We start from the raw sequence: 16956 nt of genomic DNA, 5'->3' as shown, positions 1-16956 counted from the left end.
CACCAGGGATCCACCTGATAAGGCTAAATTCCTGGTGAATGTGGTCAAGAGTTCAAGGGCTCCCTTCCTCCACCTAGTGCCCATTCATAGGATAGAAACTCTGCCCAGGTATAGCAGGTCTAGAATAGTGGGGTCCCAATCATCCTTTCCCCAGCTCGTTCCACAATGGGAGACAACACACTCCTAAATAACCAATAGGTGAAAGCAAAAATAAAAGGAAAATTAGAAAATACTTTTAGATGAATGAAAATGAAGACACATCATACCAAAACTTATGGAATGCAGTTAAAGCAGTGCTTGAGGAAAATTTATAGCCATAAATGCCTACATTAAAAAAGAATCTATACAAGGAAAATTAAAAACCTGAGGAAAAAAAGAAGATCTAAATAAATGAAGATATAATCCATGTTCATGGATAGAAAAACTCAATCTTGTTTAAGATGTCAATTCTTCCCAACATGATCCACAGATTCAATGCAATCCAAATCAAATCTCAGTAATGATAAGTTAGAAATTAAATATCGAAAACTGATTATAAAGTTTATATAGAAAAGCAAAAGACCTAGATTAGCCAACACAATACTGTACTGGCAAAGAAAAACAAAGCTGAAGGACTAACATGACCTATCTTCAAGGCTTACTATAATGCAACAGTAATTAAGACAGCATGGTATTGGCAAAAAAAAAAAAAAAGACAAATTTTTGGAATATGATAATGAGTCTAGGAATAGACCCACGCAAATATAGCCAACTGAACTTTGATAAAGGAGAAAAAGGCAAAGGCTTTTTAATAAATGGTGCTGTAACAAGCATACATTCATATTACAAAAAAAAAAAAAAGGAATCCAGACACAGACCTTACACTTTTCACAACAATTAATTCAAAACAGATTACAGACCTAAATGTAAGATGTAAAACTATAAAACTTCTAGAAGATAAGATAGAAGAATATCTACGTGACTTTGGGATGGGCGATAAGTTTTTAGCTACGACAACAAAAGCATGATCCATGAGAAAAAACTGGTAAGTTGGACTTCATTAAAATTAAAAACTTCTCTAAGAAAGACATTGTTGAGAGAGTGAAAAGACAAACCTATAGGAGAAAAATATCTGCAAAACCTGTATCTGATACAGGACTTGTGTCCAAAATATACAGAGAGCTCTTAAAACTCATCAAGAAAACCAACAACCCAATTACAAAATGGTTAAAGATCTTAACAGATACCTAACCAAACAAAACACAGAGATGACAAATAAACGGACGGAAAGATGCTAAACATCATACATCATTAAACCAAACTCATTGCCACAGAGTCGATTCCGAGTGTCCAAGTCACAGCTGGTGGATTTGAACTGCTGACCTTTTGGTTAGCAGTCAAGAGCGTAACCACTGAGATACCAGGGCTCCCATACATCATTAAACAAAACAAACAAACCCACTGCCAGCGAGTCAATTCGGACTCATAGCAACCCTATACAAATTCTATACACCTACCGTTGTTAGGTTCTAGATTCCAACCCCATGTGAGAGTACAACTGCCCCATAGGGTTTTCTTGGCTGTAATCATTATGGAAACAGATTGTTAGGTCTTTCTCCTGCAGAGCTGCTGGGTAGGTTCTAAAATCAAAAACAATGACAATACCAAATGCTGGATAGGATCTGGAACAACCAGGAATACAAAAGGATACAGCCACTTTAGAAGACAGTTTGGTAGTTTCTTACAAAGCTAAACGTAGGTTTACCATTTCTTTCAGTAAACTCACTCCTAGGTATTTACCCAGTTGAGTCCACTCAAAAACCTGCACGTTTATTGCCACTTTATTCATAACTGTCCCAAATTGGAAGCAACCCAGATGTTCACTAGGTAAATGGATAAACAAACTAACGTATAGCCATAAAATGGAGTATCATTCAGCAATAAAAAGAAATGAGTTACAAAGACATGAAGGAACTTTAAAAGCATATTGCTAAGTAAAAGAAGCCAGTCTGAAAAGGCTACACATAGTATGAGTCCAAATATAAGACATTCTGGAAAAGGCAAAACTATAGCCAGTAAAAAGATTAGTGGATGCCACAGGCTGTGTGGTAAGGTGGACAGATGAATAATGAGGTACAGGGGAGGTTTAGGGAAGTGAAACTCTGTCTCTCTCTCTCTCTGTCTCTCTCTCTCTCTCTATATATATACATATATATATATAAGACCTTTGTTAACAAGTGCTTGCAGTTTGTTGACTTTTTTGAAAAAATCAAGTTGTAAACTTTTATTATAAATTAAAAATGAGGTTCTTAAAAATCTCAACTTGACCAGATACGAAACTATTTAAAAACCTTTAAAGGTGTATTGAGAAAAACCAGTTTTGTTTTTTTTTCAAACACATCTGTCATTACCAAAAAGAGACGTCTTCAGGTAAAAATAATAAAAATCCCATGCTGCAGATAGTTCTAGTTATCTGGTCAATAGGTAAAAAACAAGCACTTAAGGTCTTCGGCTCCAATCTTTTGTTCATTTTTTATTGCTGGAATTTCATATTTATTTCTTGTTGGATGTCCAAACCAGATGATGGTAGAGATGGTAAAAAAAAAAAAAAAAAAAAAGCTGGCAGTTACTCAGCCCCGCCCTGCTCAGCCTCGGGAGCTAATGAAGTCTCAGCTGGTGGATCCGCTGCTTTGGTGTCTTTGGCATCATGTGGTTTGGAGTTTCCTGGGTGCCTCCATCGGGAACTGAAGTTGTGCCAGCACTGACGCTGCAGCCAGTGCAGTCTTGGTTAGGTCTCGTTTCCATGATTTTCCTTATCCTCTTAACTGCTGTCCTTTCTGTCTTTGGCGAGAAGGACCCCTGTGAAACCGTGACCTATAAACCTGATACATATTCTGTCTCACTGGTCTACTTTGTTCTCCTGCACCCTGGCTGTCAGCACCCTCCATCACTTCTCCCGGCACAGGGAGGGGACGGTGGAAGGTTATACCAGAACTGTCTGAACACCATCTGCTCAGTTCTGTAAATCTAAAACTGTTTGGTTTAAAGACCTCAAACCAACAACCTTGGATATTATAACCTTTCACCTTAAGACATAAGAAAAATAAAAGCAAACCAACCCAAACCAAACGGAAAGAAGGAAATAATAAAGATTAGAAATAGAGAAAATCAGTGAAACCAAAAGTTGGTTCTTTGAAAACATCAACAAAATTAACAAACCTTTAGCTATATTGACCAAGAAAAAAAGAGGAAAGGCTCAAATTATGAAAATCAGGAATGCAAGAGGGACTTTACTACCAACCATACAGAAATAAAAAGGAGTACCCCATTGCCATCAAGTGGAACTGCAGTTCTATATAGAGAAGAACTGCCGCACAGGGTTTCTAAGGCTGAAATCTCTGTGGGAGCAGACTGCCACCTCTTTCTGCCCTGGAGCCACTGGGTAGGTTAGAATCACTGATCTTTTGGTTAGCAGCCAAGCGCTTAACCACTGTGCCACCAGGACTCCTAAAGAAATACTATGAGCAACTGTACTCCAACAAATTAGGTAACTTAGATGAACGGATAAATTCATACAAAGACACAAATTATCAAAACTGACTTAAGAAGAAATCGAAAATCTGAGCACTTAACCAAAAACAAAAAACCAAACCCACTGCCAACGAGTCAATTCCGACTCATAGCGATCCTATAGGACGGAGTAGAACTGTCCCATACGAGTTTCCACGGAGCGCCTGGTGGATTCGAACTGCCGACCTTTTGGTTAGCAGCTGTAGCACTTAACCACTACACCACCAGGGTTTCCAAGGACTTAAAAAGAGACTGAATTAGTAATTTTAAAACTTCCCACAAGGAAAAAAAACCCAGGCCCAGATGACTTCGCTGGTTAATGCTATGAAATAGTTAAGAATTAATACGAATTCTTCAAAAATTCTTCCAAAAAACAGAAGAAGAGGGAACACTTTCCAACTCCTTCTATGAGGTCAGTATTACCCTGACACCAAAACCAAACAAAGACATCATAAAAAAGAAAACTTCAAACCAGTATCTCTTATGAATAGTAGAGGCAAAAATCCTAACAAAATACTTGTAAATCAAATACAGCAACATATAAAAAAGGACTTTATACTATGATCAAGTTAGATGTATTCCAGGAATGCAAGGATGGCTCAACATAAGAAAATCAATTAGTGAAATATACAATATCAAGAGAATAAAAGAAATAAACCCTCATATTTATTTTTGACAGGAGTCTCTGGGTGCTATAAAACAGTTAACACAGTTGGCTGCTAATCAAAAAGTTGACAGTTTGAGTCTAACTATAGGCACCCTGGAAGAAAGGCCTGGCTTTACTTCTGAAAAACCAGCCATTGAAAACCCTATGGAGCACAGTTCCACTCTAACAAACATGACGTTGCCATGAGTCGGAATCAACTCAAAGGCAACTGATTTTTTAAATTTTTGACAAGGGTGCCAGGACAATTCAATGGGGAAAGAATGGTCTGTTCGACAAATGGTGCTGGTATAACTGGATATCCACATGCAGAAGAATGAAGGTGGATCCCTACATCACATCATATGCAAAATTTAACTCGAAATTGATCAAAGACCTAAATGTAAAAGCTAAAACTACTAGGCTCTTAGAAGAAAATATAGGACTAATTTTTCGTAACCTGAGCTTTGACAGTGGTTTCTTAGACATCACCAAAAGCACAAGCAGAAGCAACAACAAAAGTAGACATGTTGCACTTAATCAAAATTAAAAACTTCTGTGCTTTAAAAAAACACCATCAAGAAAGTGGAAAGACAATCACAAAAATCAGAGATAATTTTTACAAATGATGTATCTGATAAAGGACTTGCATGTAGACTAAAGAATTCTTACATCCTGATAATAAAAAGACACTCAATTTAAAAACGGACAAAGAATCTGAATACACATTCCTCCAAAAAGGATATACAGACAGCCGCTACACACAAGAAAAAAGGACCCACATCATTAGTCATCAGGGAAATGTAAACCAAAGCCATAATGAGATACCACTTCACTCCCACTAGGATGGCTGTAATCAAAAGGGCAGATAATACTAAGTGTTGGCAAGGGTGTGGAAAAACTGGGAGCTTCATCCATTGCTAAAGGGAATATGAAATAGCACACCTGCTTTGGAAAACAGTCTGGCAATTTCTCAAAAGTTTAAATACAGAGATCCCATATGACCCAGCAACTCCACTCTGAGATTTTTACCCAAGAGAAATGAAAACACATGTCCACACAAAAACATGTACATGAACGGTCACAGCAGCATGATTCATAATATCCAGGAAGTAGAAACAACACAAATGTCCACCAATTGATTAACAGATAAATAAAATGATATAGATATCCATACAATGGAATACTATTCAGCAATAAAAAGAAATGTATTGACATATGCTACAACATGAAGTTTGAAAACACTGGCTACGTCAAAGAAGCCAATAACAAAGAACCACATATTGTATGATTCCATTTACATGAAATGTCCAGAATAGGCAAATCTAGAGAGACAGGGCCAGAGAGGATGTCGGGACCGCAGCTCAGGGGCACAGGGTTTCTTTTGGGAGTGATGAAAATGTTCTAAAATTAATTTTGGTGATGGTTGTACAACTCTATAAATACACTAAAAGCTATTCAACTGTACACTTTAAATGGGTGAATTGTAAATATGAATTATATCTCAATAAATCTATTTTAAAAATTAGGATAACAGGTACATTCTTCCTAACTTTTACTGTTTAACAATAAAAATCTAAAATACTCAAATCACTCGGAGATAAAAAAAGAAATTCCAAAATGTAATATACTCAAAATAAGGTTCTCCCAACATGGAAGGCACTTCCGGGAAGATGCCCCAGGTACGCTGGCCGGGGCAGCATTGATGGAGTCGAGCAGCAGCCTTGTGAGATAATGGCTCTGCAGAAGACATGATGCCCTGGAACGTGGACCAATAAAATCAACTGATGCAATTACAGTTCATGTTTGCCATTGCTTCAACCCACTGGCAAAGATAACCCACAATGATCATGGCAGTTAATAAGTCATTATCCTAAAAATAAAACATTTTTAAGGTACAAAGTTTTTAAAAAAATAACATCCTTTTCCCCTCATTTACATCCAGTGCTACTATCGTTCTCATGATGATACGCACTGAAGTCATTCAGGTTTTCTTTGATCAAATATGTTTAAAACATCAGCTAACACAACCTTAATATAAAATTTCACTCATACACATCCTCCTTTATCTTGATACTTCAAAGACATGATGTTTCATTTTGTCTTGAATAGAAAAAAAAAATAGTAATTTTGAGCTATCTGAAATAAAATTAAGTTTCTTGATTACATCCAGGTTTGAAAAGTTGCTTCGGGGTTAAACTATTCAGTCTTAAATTCTGAAATCTGGAAGATACTTGCGGAGATGATTTTCCAACCTGTTAGAATAACCAAACACAAAGTTAATGTTGTAAAACTGTAGTCAGTCTACCCTCTGTACTTCTGTTCTTTCTGACTGCTTCTGAAGAAGACATAACACATTTTTCCCTACCCTTCGGAAGACTTGAACAGACCTGAAGAACTGGCTGCCAGTTCCTTGCAGGATTAGGTCTAGTTCTACTCACCATGGTACAGCACCCAGCTCTGGGTCTAGCACGTAAAACAACTGAGTACTTGCTGAGCGAGTATCTGTGTTTAACTTGGAAAGGTGTGGCCAGGGACCACTTTGTAATTTGGCAGCCCAGTACAAAACGGAAATGCAAGTCCCTTGTTCAAAACTGAAGAATTTCCAGATGGCAGCAACAGAGCATTAAACCAAGCACGGGGCCCTTCAAAGCACACAGCCCATCAGACTGCACAGGTCTCATGCCCATGAAGCCAGCCCTAAGACAAATCACTGCAACCCCACAATCATATTCTTGGCACCACTGGTGATTCCCAAGCACAAGCCACTGGACCAATGTAGTCATCCTGAAGTTTCACCCCCACAGAGAAATGAGACAAATAAGGACAATTCAATTAATCTTTCATAAAACTTGTTTTTGTTGTTCTGTGCCATTCAGTCAATTCCAATTCATAGCGACCCTACAGGACAAAGTAGAAATACCCCATAGGATTTCCTAGGCTGTAATCTTTACAGGGGAGCCCTGGTGGCACAGTGGTTAAGAGCTTGGCTGCTAACCAAAAGGTTGGCAGTTCAAGCCTACCAGCAGCTCCACAGTGAAGATTACAGCCTTGGAAACCCTATTATGCAGTTCTACTCTGTCCTGTAAGGCCGCTATGAGTAGAAATCAACTGATGGCAATGGGTTTGGTTTTTTGTTTTTTAATCTTTACGGGAGCAGATCACCAGGTTTTTCCTGCTGCAGAGCAGCTGGTGGGTTCAAACCGCTGACCTTTTAGTTAGCAGCCAAGTGCTTTACTCATTGCATCACCAAAACCAAAACCCATTGCCATCAAGTCGATTCCAACTCATAGCCACCCTATAGGACAGAGGAGAACTGCCCCATAGGGCTTCCAAGGAGCAGGTGGTGGATTCCAACTGTCGACCTTTTGCTACCAGCCATAGCTCTTAACCTCTGCAAAACCAGGGTTCCACCAGGGCTCCTAAATTTGCTCAATTTAGAGTAACCCAACCCAGTGCCGTTGAGTCCTGTCCTTTATTCAGGGATTATGTAATTATATCCCTCCTAGTTATTCTGGATATCACTGCTTTATATGAAAATTTTTAGCAATGTTTACTCATATGTGTTCTTCTAAAGGAACCTTTCTGTTTTTCTTCTTTTTTGTGTGTGTGGAGGGTGGGGAGGAGCTAGGTAAAAAAATTAAGTCAAAATTTCCATTTAAGATTTTTTTTTTCCAAAAGTCAAAGATAGTAATCCATGGGGAAGCCCAAAAGTTTTCACTTCGGAGTAATTCAGTAATTAAAGAATTTAAATGACTTGGCTTTTATGTAGCAATGGGAATATGAAGGAAAGATACTTGGGCAGCCCTTGTCATTGAGTCTGATCTTTCAAGAATGACAAAGCTCAATGTACCTAAAGGTCTATAGTTACAGAAATGCAGAAATTCTTAATTTATCAGCCCTGTAGCTTTGAATTCTTAGTTTCCTCATCTGTAGGGATTCCTGCAGATGTCACATGTTTTTGACAAACATCCCTTAAATTACAGAACATTGTCATTATGCAGTGACATAAGCCATCGCTGGGCTGTCATTCTTTGTGATCACATCAGGGCTTCGAACCAGTTCTGCCCAGTTCAATCATAGCTGAGAAATATAAAATGGAACAGACCCAAATTTTTAAAATTTGGGTGAACCACAACGGTAACCAGAACAGGAAAAATTACAGGTGGAAGCCCTGCTACAAACTTAATCTCCACCTTAGAAAACAAGCGTAGCGTACACATTGCATAGCAACCAAATCTCTTGCCTATCAGATTTTGCACACAGTTGCAAACAGCAGTGCTGACCATGCCACTTTGAATGTGTGTCACTCTCCATAGTCCTGTCAACAATCCATTCTTAAGCATCAGGCTTCTGAAAGGGCTCACTACGCCTCTTCCAAGTCTCCCCATCCAGGGCTTCAAACCGTAATTTTTTCCATTTTGGTTACTGGTCTATATCACCCAAATTTAAAAAATTCAGGTTTCTTCTGTTTTGCTTTGTCGGCCATGACTGGACCAGTTAGAACCGGTTTGAAGACCTGGTTCATATCCCCCACTGTCACTCTTTGCATTCACAGACCTTCTGCAATATTGGCTTCAGCCAGAGCTTAAAAGCTTTAGCAAGCTCAGAACTTAGGGTGGATAATGCTACCTTCGTACCACTTTTGTACCATCATATAAACCATAAACCCCCATCCCATGTCATGCTAGGAAATATAAAGAAACTTTTAGAAAAAGACTTTCTTTGCAAGGCTTTTTTAAGAGTCGACAAGTTTAATTACAGACAAAGATGTTTTGCTAAGAAATTCCTTAACAAAGAGTTGATCTGTGATACTAAATGAAGCTTTAGAGCTAGTCACCAAGGATTCTACTACTTCCAAGAGGGAAAAAGGAGAAGCATTTTTTTTTTCCCAGCATGACCATTTTAACTAATCCCTTTCCCCACAAAACCTGTTCCTCTGCCTCTTTTCCCCATTCTTATTAATGGTACCTGGATCCACAGTGATACCCAAGCCAGAAACCCATGAGTCATTCTACAGGCCCAATGCCACACAAACCTAACTGATCACTAAGTCCCAAAAACTCTGCCCCTCAGTATATCTTTTCCATCCCCACTGCTACTACCTAATGTTACAGCCTAATCATTTTGTCCAGACTATTGAAACAATCTTTTTGCTGAGCACTCATTCCCTAGTTTCTCCCTACCTATAATCCATTAAACTACAGTCAAAGTCACCTATATAAATTTCAAGTCTTATCAATTCACAGAGCTCTTAAAATACTTCAGCTGTGCTCCCTTACAATCAGAAGTAAGTCTGATCCAGTAACAATACTGGGCAAGCCAGCACAACTTGCCCAAGGCAAGGTCATAGCAGCTCCATAGACACATCCAAACTCCCTGAGGGATTAAATTACTGGACTGAGGGCTATGGGGACCATGGTCTCAGGGAACATCTAGATCAACTGGCATAACATAGTTTATTTATAAAGAAAATGTCCTACATTCTACTTTGGAAATAGCATCTGGGGTCTAAAAAGCCTGTGAGTGGCCATCGAAGATACTCCACTGGTCTCACCCCAAGGGAGAATGAAGAAAACTAAAGACACAAGGGAAAGATTAGTCCAAAGGACCAGTGGAACACAACTACCACAGCATCCACCAGATTGAGTCCAGCACAACTAGAGGGTGCCTGGCTACCACCAATGACTGCTCTGACAGGGATCACCAAAGAGGGTCCCAGCCAGGCCTGGAGAAAAATGTAGAACAAAATTCTAACTCACAAAAAAAGACAAGACTTACTCGCCTGACAGAGATTGGAGAAATCTTTAGAGTATGGCCCCTGGACACCCTTTTAGCTCAGTACGGAAGTGATTCATTAGGTTCACCCTTCAGCCAAAGATTAGACAGGCCCATAAAACAAAACGAGACTAAAGGGGCACACCAGCCCAAGGGCAAGGACTAGAAGGCGGGAGAGGACAGAGAAGTAGGTAACAGGGAACCCACGGTCAAGAAGGGGAGAGTGTTGACATGTCATGGGGTTGTAACCAACATCACAAAACAATATATGTACTAATTGTTTAATGAGATGTTAGTTTGTTCTGTAAACCTTCATCTAAATAATAAGGAAAAAAAAAATCTGCTCTTTTTAGAAGAATCTTTCTCTGTCTTTCCTGATTATTCCCGTGTCCTCACCCCTACAACCTTCCATCTGCACTCAGTGTTCCAGCCACCATCCTATACTTGCACTTGTTGATTATGCCAGTACCTCACACACTGTGCCCTTTATCTGGCAAACTTTTAGAGGATAGGCAGGAGAGAGCAAGGAAAATATGCAGAAAGAAGGTGCAGGATGACAGAGGTTTCTTCTGGCACACCACCTCCCATCAAATCAGTGGAGGTTGCCTAGAGTGGCAGCCTCAAGCACAGTGAGGAAGAGTGCTATTATTAGCTGGGCAGAGGAGAGGGGAAATTTGACAGGGAAGAGAGAACAGCTATGTTTTTAAGTCCTACACTACCATATAACACTAGTAAAAATATGTGGTCATTTACAAGCACACTGAAGATAGTAATATTTAAGGACAACGCAAGCCCATGCTAACATCACTCCTACCATAAGAACTTTGCTTGGACTTTCATCAACATTCACACCACAGGTTCTTTTGGACCCTCGTCCTTTTGATGGGCTCTCATCTGTATCTACTTCATCGGATGACGATAACTGCCATCTTTCAGCAGAAGTGAACGTCCAGCCATTAGATGTAGAGGCCCTGCTTTCGGTGACGTCATCTGTACCAGTGTCAGTCCGAGTTGTAGGAAGTGGGGATGCTGATGGCTGTTTACAAGCTTCTCCACTTTCTCCAGAGCTTTTTGATGGGGATGGAAACTCTGCTGGAGATGCACAACTTATGGAAAGATTGTTTTGCAAAAAGTGTTTCAAACGCGTTTTTCTGGGAATGCTGTGTCTCTTAATTGCACTTCGGAGCTGAGATTCTTCTGCAATTACATACACTCTAGAGCGGCCCCTGGTCACCGCGGTGTAAACGTGCTGCCAGTGCTGGCGGCCCGCCTTCCCAACGACGTACACGACTGTTTGCTCCTCAGAGCCCTGGGAGAGAATAATAGATTATGAAGACTTCATACTGTGTCAGAGGTTCATTGCTTCGGACAGTTGAAAAGATGGAAAAGAGACACTCCTCAAAAGGCTCACAAACACCCTCTACCTGGCTAGAGTATTCATATAACTCCATCTTATGGATTCCATTTTATTTATTATCTAAGAACTTACATTTATAGCTACTAAGTTCAGGTCTCATATAGGTCCTCAACTGGCTCGTAGAAACTTTAGAGCAGCGCTAACCAATTATTACACAGGTTTTATGCCCGAATGTGTTATCCCATGGTTACTTATAATGGCAAAAAATGTATGCCCTAAATATCTAATAATAGGGGAATAGATAAGGTAAACTTATTTTACACACACACAAGCATCAAAGAGGCCTTAAAACATAACAAAATTTTAAAAACTAGATAAAAAAGTATTTCTAAAGAATGGTCCTAAGTATGTAACACAACGTCAGTCTGATCCAAAAAAGTATACAAAAATGATCATAACTACATTACAGAAAACAAAACTAATCCCCCTAAAGGAAGGAAATTGTACCAAAATTTTAATAAAACTATCTTTAGGTGGTAAGCAAGTGAAGCACTTGCTTCAGGCAATTTAAAGCATTGCCCCCCCCAAAAAAAACCCTCAGTAATCAAGATAATCATATTCTACACAATTTTTAAAAAATCAAAATTAATGCAAAAAAAATAGGACTAACAAAGTATCGAAATTTTAAATAAAAACATGATCAAGAACAATGCTCTGCTGAGCCACACTGGAGACTAAAGGATAAGGAAAATTTAGTGATGCTGATCCTGACCCTCCCTGGTCCTAGCAGGAAGGGAAGGCCTGAAGAATGAGGCTTACCTGGACCATCTATTTAAAATTACAATCGGCATCCTTAGCTCCTAGAAATAAAAAGAGCTCTGAAGCATACAGAGCAAAAGATTATCATCTACATTATTTTTGTGCATTTTATTTTCCAATTTAAAAAAAAAGAAGACAACAATTCAACAGAAAACAGTGCAAGGTGCTCTATGCCAAGCTATTTAAGCAACTTTATGAAAGTCTACTCTTACCTGGAATGTGTGAATAGTTCTTGCCCATGCATGTTTTATGCGACAACATTGCATTAGTTTTCCAAAATCCACAGTTACTTCCAAGCCAGCATTATTATTAATGGTTAAGAATCTTCTCTTTCCAAAAGTTATATCAGTTTTATCCTGCCACCAAAACAAAGGAGAACTATTTTCTGTCTTTATATATGTGCACAGTAAGGACACATTACCTTGTTTGAACATAAAATTCCAGCCCCCTCAACCCCCTTATAAGTAAGATATCACGTATATTCATTACAATGGTTAAGAATTTCAAAAGGCAATAAAATCTATACTTGAGCACAAACTGTGAATGTATCTGCACCCAAATATTTTATTTTTAATATATTTACTGTGCTTCAGGTGCAAGTTCATAAATCAAGTCAGTCTCTCATACAAAAAGTTATATATACCTTGCTGTGTACTCCTAGCTGTTCTCCTAATGAGACAGCACATTCCTCCTCTCCACCCTGTATTCCCCGTGTCCATTCAACTAGCTCCTGTCCCCCTCTTTCTTCTCATCTCGCCACCAGATGAGTCGCCCACATAGTCTCATGTGTTTACTTGAGGCACGAAGTTCACTTCTCGCCAGCATCACTGTCTATCTTATAGTCCAAGCCATGCACCCAAATATTTTAATAAACACAAAAGTTTTAGTCCTCAAAAGTTAGGTTTAATTGCAACTCTCTGAAGGAGAGCCTGTGTTCTCTTTATTTTGAAGTCTACATCTTTCATTTTTTGTACTGACTATGTCAGTCTCTATATACACTAGGGAGAGGCTACTTTTCTTCACTTACATCTTTTAAGGAAGATTCTGAGTTTAGGAGTGGGTCTACACTATGAGAACAAACACAAGATGACCACTTCTTCAGTTTCTATGTTTAAGCCACAATCAAGGAGATGATGGCTTAAAAAATATAGTAAGTGTCTCATTTGTGCCTTGCTTTTTGTTATTCAAGCACTTCAAGCTTATTAAAAAGTATGCCTGTTCACAAACTCTTCCAGAAAATGTAAGAGGAAGGAATATTTTTTAATTCACTTTATGAGGCCAGCATTCATCTCATACCCTAACCAGATAAGACACTACAAGACTACATACCAATATTCCTCGTAAACCCAGAGGCAAAAACCCTTAACGAAAAATTATGGAACAAGAATGTCAACTCTGATATTAGTTTCTCAATCAATCCTAGGACAGTAAAAAAAAATAAATATATCTCTAATAGGTTAAAAAAAAGAAGTATTACTTTCTATTATCACTTACTTCTGTTATAAAAAATACTTCTCCATTGCATAGTCGAATATCACTTTCAAAGGTATGCTTCTTGTTCTTATTTTTATCAAAATCATGAGGAGAACCATCAAAGTCTTCACCATTGGCCTCTAGTTCATTATTCTGCTGACTTTCAGAAGTATTTTCAGGGAGTAAATCAGAGAGATACGCATTCCTGGTACAACAAATTTTATCACCAACTCCAAATATAAGTCTATTATGATGGTCTCTAGGTGAGGAAATGAGGATACAGTATATCAAAGTTTGGAAAATCTCAGTCTCATTTTGTTTAAACATTACCTCCCACTCAGACTGATCCTAAAGAATTTCCACATTTTCTCTACTTTGCTTTCATTCTCCAAAGGTCAACAAGAAATCAGGTTCCCATAGTTGTCATCTCATTAATTAAACACACTTCCTGCACCACGTCGAACTCAATGTTTCCCACTGTTATGGATTGAATTGTTTCCCCTCAAAATAAACCCCTCAAAATACGTGTTTTAAATCCTAATTTCTATGCCCGTGGCTGTAATTCCACTTGTGAGTGAGTTTTCTGTTATGTTAATGAGACAGGATTAGTGCAGGGTGTGTCTTGAGTTAATTTCTTACAGGAAATAAAAACAGCAGATTAGGCCAGCAGAAATGGGGGAAGAGGGATGCCAAGCCACATGAAGATCACCCACCAGCAGAAGCTCAGGAGAGACAAGCACCTTCCTCCAGAGCCGACAGAAGGAGAATGCCTGCCCCTAGAGCTGGTGCCCTAAATTCAGACTGCTAGCTTCCTAAACTGTGAGAAAATAAATTTCTGTTTGTTAAAACCACCCACTTGTGGCATTTCTGTTACAGCACTACTAGATAACTAAGACACCAACTTAACTTTTCATCTGAGCAATCTTGGCATAAATGCTGAAAAACACTACAGGACAGAGTAGAACTGCCCTCAAAGGGTTTCCAAGGAGCAGCTGGTAGATTCAAACTGCTGACTTATTGGCTGACAGCCAAGCTCCTAACCACTGTACCACCTGGGCTCCTTTATTTTAATAGTTACCAAAATCTTAATGATTCTACCTTTTAAATTTATCCTCTGCTCTCCAATGTCTTCTATCACTACCCTATTTCCAGTCCTCATTTTCTCTTACTTTGGCTGTTATAATCTTTTTTCTATTCTTTCTCTGCACTAATGCAACCTCCACACAAGCAGAGAAAGATCTGAACATGCCATTCCTATGCATGAGAACCATCAATCAGACAAATCCAACATCTTCAGCAGGATATATCCAGATTGGCTGAGCCTAGCCTTTCTCCTTTGTGCCCCACCTTGGCTGAGCAGATCTTATACTACAGCCCAACAGTTTTTTTTGGCTGTTTTTTTCAAAATGTTCTTTAAAAAATATTCATATGTCTTTGTGAGTTGCTCATGCTGCTTGCTTCACCTGAAATGCTCTCCTCTACTTGGAGGGCTTTTATTCATCTTTTAGGACCAAGCTCCATTGTTACCTCCTCACAGAACCTTACTGGACATTCCACACACAGTAGAATCCATCCTTTGTCCTTGTTCTCACAGCACTCATTCATATTTCTATTATTACATTTATAACACTGTATCAGAATAATAGCAGCAAGTGTTGACTAAAGGTTGGCAATATGCCAGTTACTGTGATAAGTGCTTTAGGAATGTTATTTCATTTCATCCTTACAACTCTGTGAGGGGAAATTCTGTACAAATATTTTCTTTTACATATGTGGAAGCTGAGGCTTAGAAAGGTCAAACTATCTGCTCAAGATCACAGTTACCGGGACCTAGACTGTATGGTCTAAAAACCCATGCTTCAGTTCTGGGGAAGCCAGCACAATTTACCCAAGGCAAGGTCATGGAAGCTCCATAGACACATCCAACCTCCCTGAGGGACCAAATTACTGGGCTGAGGGCTGTAGGGACCATGGTCTCAGGGAACATCTAGCTCAACTGGCATAACATAGTTTATAAGGAAAATGTTGTACATTCTACTTTGGCGAGTAGCATCTGGGGTTTTAAAAGCTTGTGAGTGGCCATTAGATACTCCACTGGTCTCACCCTGTCTGGGGCATGGGAGAGACATGAGGGAAAGATTGGTCCAAAGGACTAATGGACCACAACTACCACAGGTTCCACCAGACTGAGCCCAGCACAATTAGGTGGTACCCGGCTACCACTACCAACTGCTGACAGAGATCACAATACAGGGTCCCAGACAGAGCTGGAGGAAAATGTAGAACAAACTTTCTAACTCACACACACAAAAAAAACTCACTGGTCTGACAGAGACTGGAGAAACCCCAAGTGTATGGCCCCTGGACACCATTTTAACTCAGTACTGAAGTCATTCCTGAGGTTCACCCTCCAGCCAAAGATTAGACAGGTCAATAAAACGAAACGAGACCAAATGGGCACACCAGCCTGGGGGCAAGGACAAGACAGCAGGAGGCGACAGGAAAGCTGGTAATGGGGAACCCAAGGTCGAGAAGGGGAGAGTGTCGACACATTGTGGGGTTAAAAAACAATGTCACAAAACAAGATGTGTATTAATTATTTAATACAGAAACTAGTTTATTCTGTAAACCTGCATCTAAAGTACAATAAAAAAATAAAACCCTGTGCTTTTTAACCCACTGTTATGCTACTTGACAGGGTTTTATGTGTCTTCTCTCAGCAGACATGGAGCTCTTCTTGTATTCTGCACATCTCTGGGTCCTCTGCACTTAGTGAGCAGTAGGTATTGGTAAATGCAAGGGAAATGAATAACTTTGCTGTACCTAAACAGTAGCTACTCACACTCATATTTCTCTGATGGATGTTCACAAAGGCACCCTCTGCCAGCATCCTGCTGCTAAGGTTCTTGGAAGCACTATGCACATAATTTTAAAAACTCTGCTGAACTCCCCAAGCTCATCTTGGATAAGCTAGAGCTTGCCATCTTGGAAACCACAAAGAAGATTTTACCCCTTAATTTTCTTCTTGTTACACTGACAACCAAAGAGTCATTTTTTTCTATCAGTCTGTATTATATTTCAGTGATGAGATACTAAAACTTCACAAAGGAGAAAAAAAAAAAAGGTTTTTAAATATTTAGCTACAGCTGACAAATTTCAAGAAAACAAAACAAAACAAAAAAACAGCAAAGCAAGGAAAGAGTGCCCCCAAAGTTCCCATTCTTTAAAGCACTCACTTGATTAAGTGGCCTGTGTAGTGCTTGGAACAGCAGTGGTTGATTAGATCACAGTCTCGCCTGAAACATGAAAATACAAGGTCACTTTAGTGGTATCTGCT

At 39.2% G+C, this 16956-nt stretch overlaps 1 protein-coding gene across 2 annotated transcripts in view; it reads right to left on the bottom strand.

Annotated features, from left to right (window-relative positions):
- Positions 1-567: 567 nt before the first annotated feature.
- HELB (DNA helicase B) overlaps positions 568-16956 on the bottom strand; it is a 37974-nt gene continuing 21585 nt past the window's right edge. For both annotated transcript variants that reach the window (XM_049883794.1, XM_049883795.1), the window contains 5 exons: positions 16856-16915; positions 13641-13878; positions 12359-12502; positions 10785-11279; positions 568-6447 (listed from right to left, as the gene is read on the bottom strand). In XM_049883794.1, coding sequence (XP_049739751.1) covers positions 6343-6447; positions 10785-11279; positions 12359-12502; positions 13641-13878; positions 16856-16915 — 1042 coding nt within the window. In that variant the 3' untranslated portion in view covers positions 568-6342. The remainder of the gene's footprint in view (positions 6448-10784; positions 11280-12358; positions 12503-13640; positions 13879-16855; positions 16916-16956) is intronic.

The sequence above is a fragment of the Elephas maximus genome, chromosome 4 (genome assembly GCF_024166365.1).
Source record: "Elephas maximus indicus isolate mEleMax1 chromosome 4, mEleMax1 primary haplotype, whole genome shotgun sequence".
NCBI lineage: Eukaryota > Metazoa > Chordata > Mammalia > Proboscidea > Elephantidae > Elephas > Elephas maximus.
Note: the sequence above shows the minus strand (reverse complement) of the source record. Positions and strands in the feature narration are given on the sequence as shown.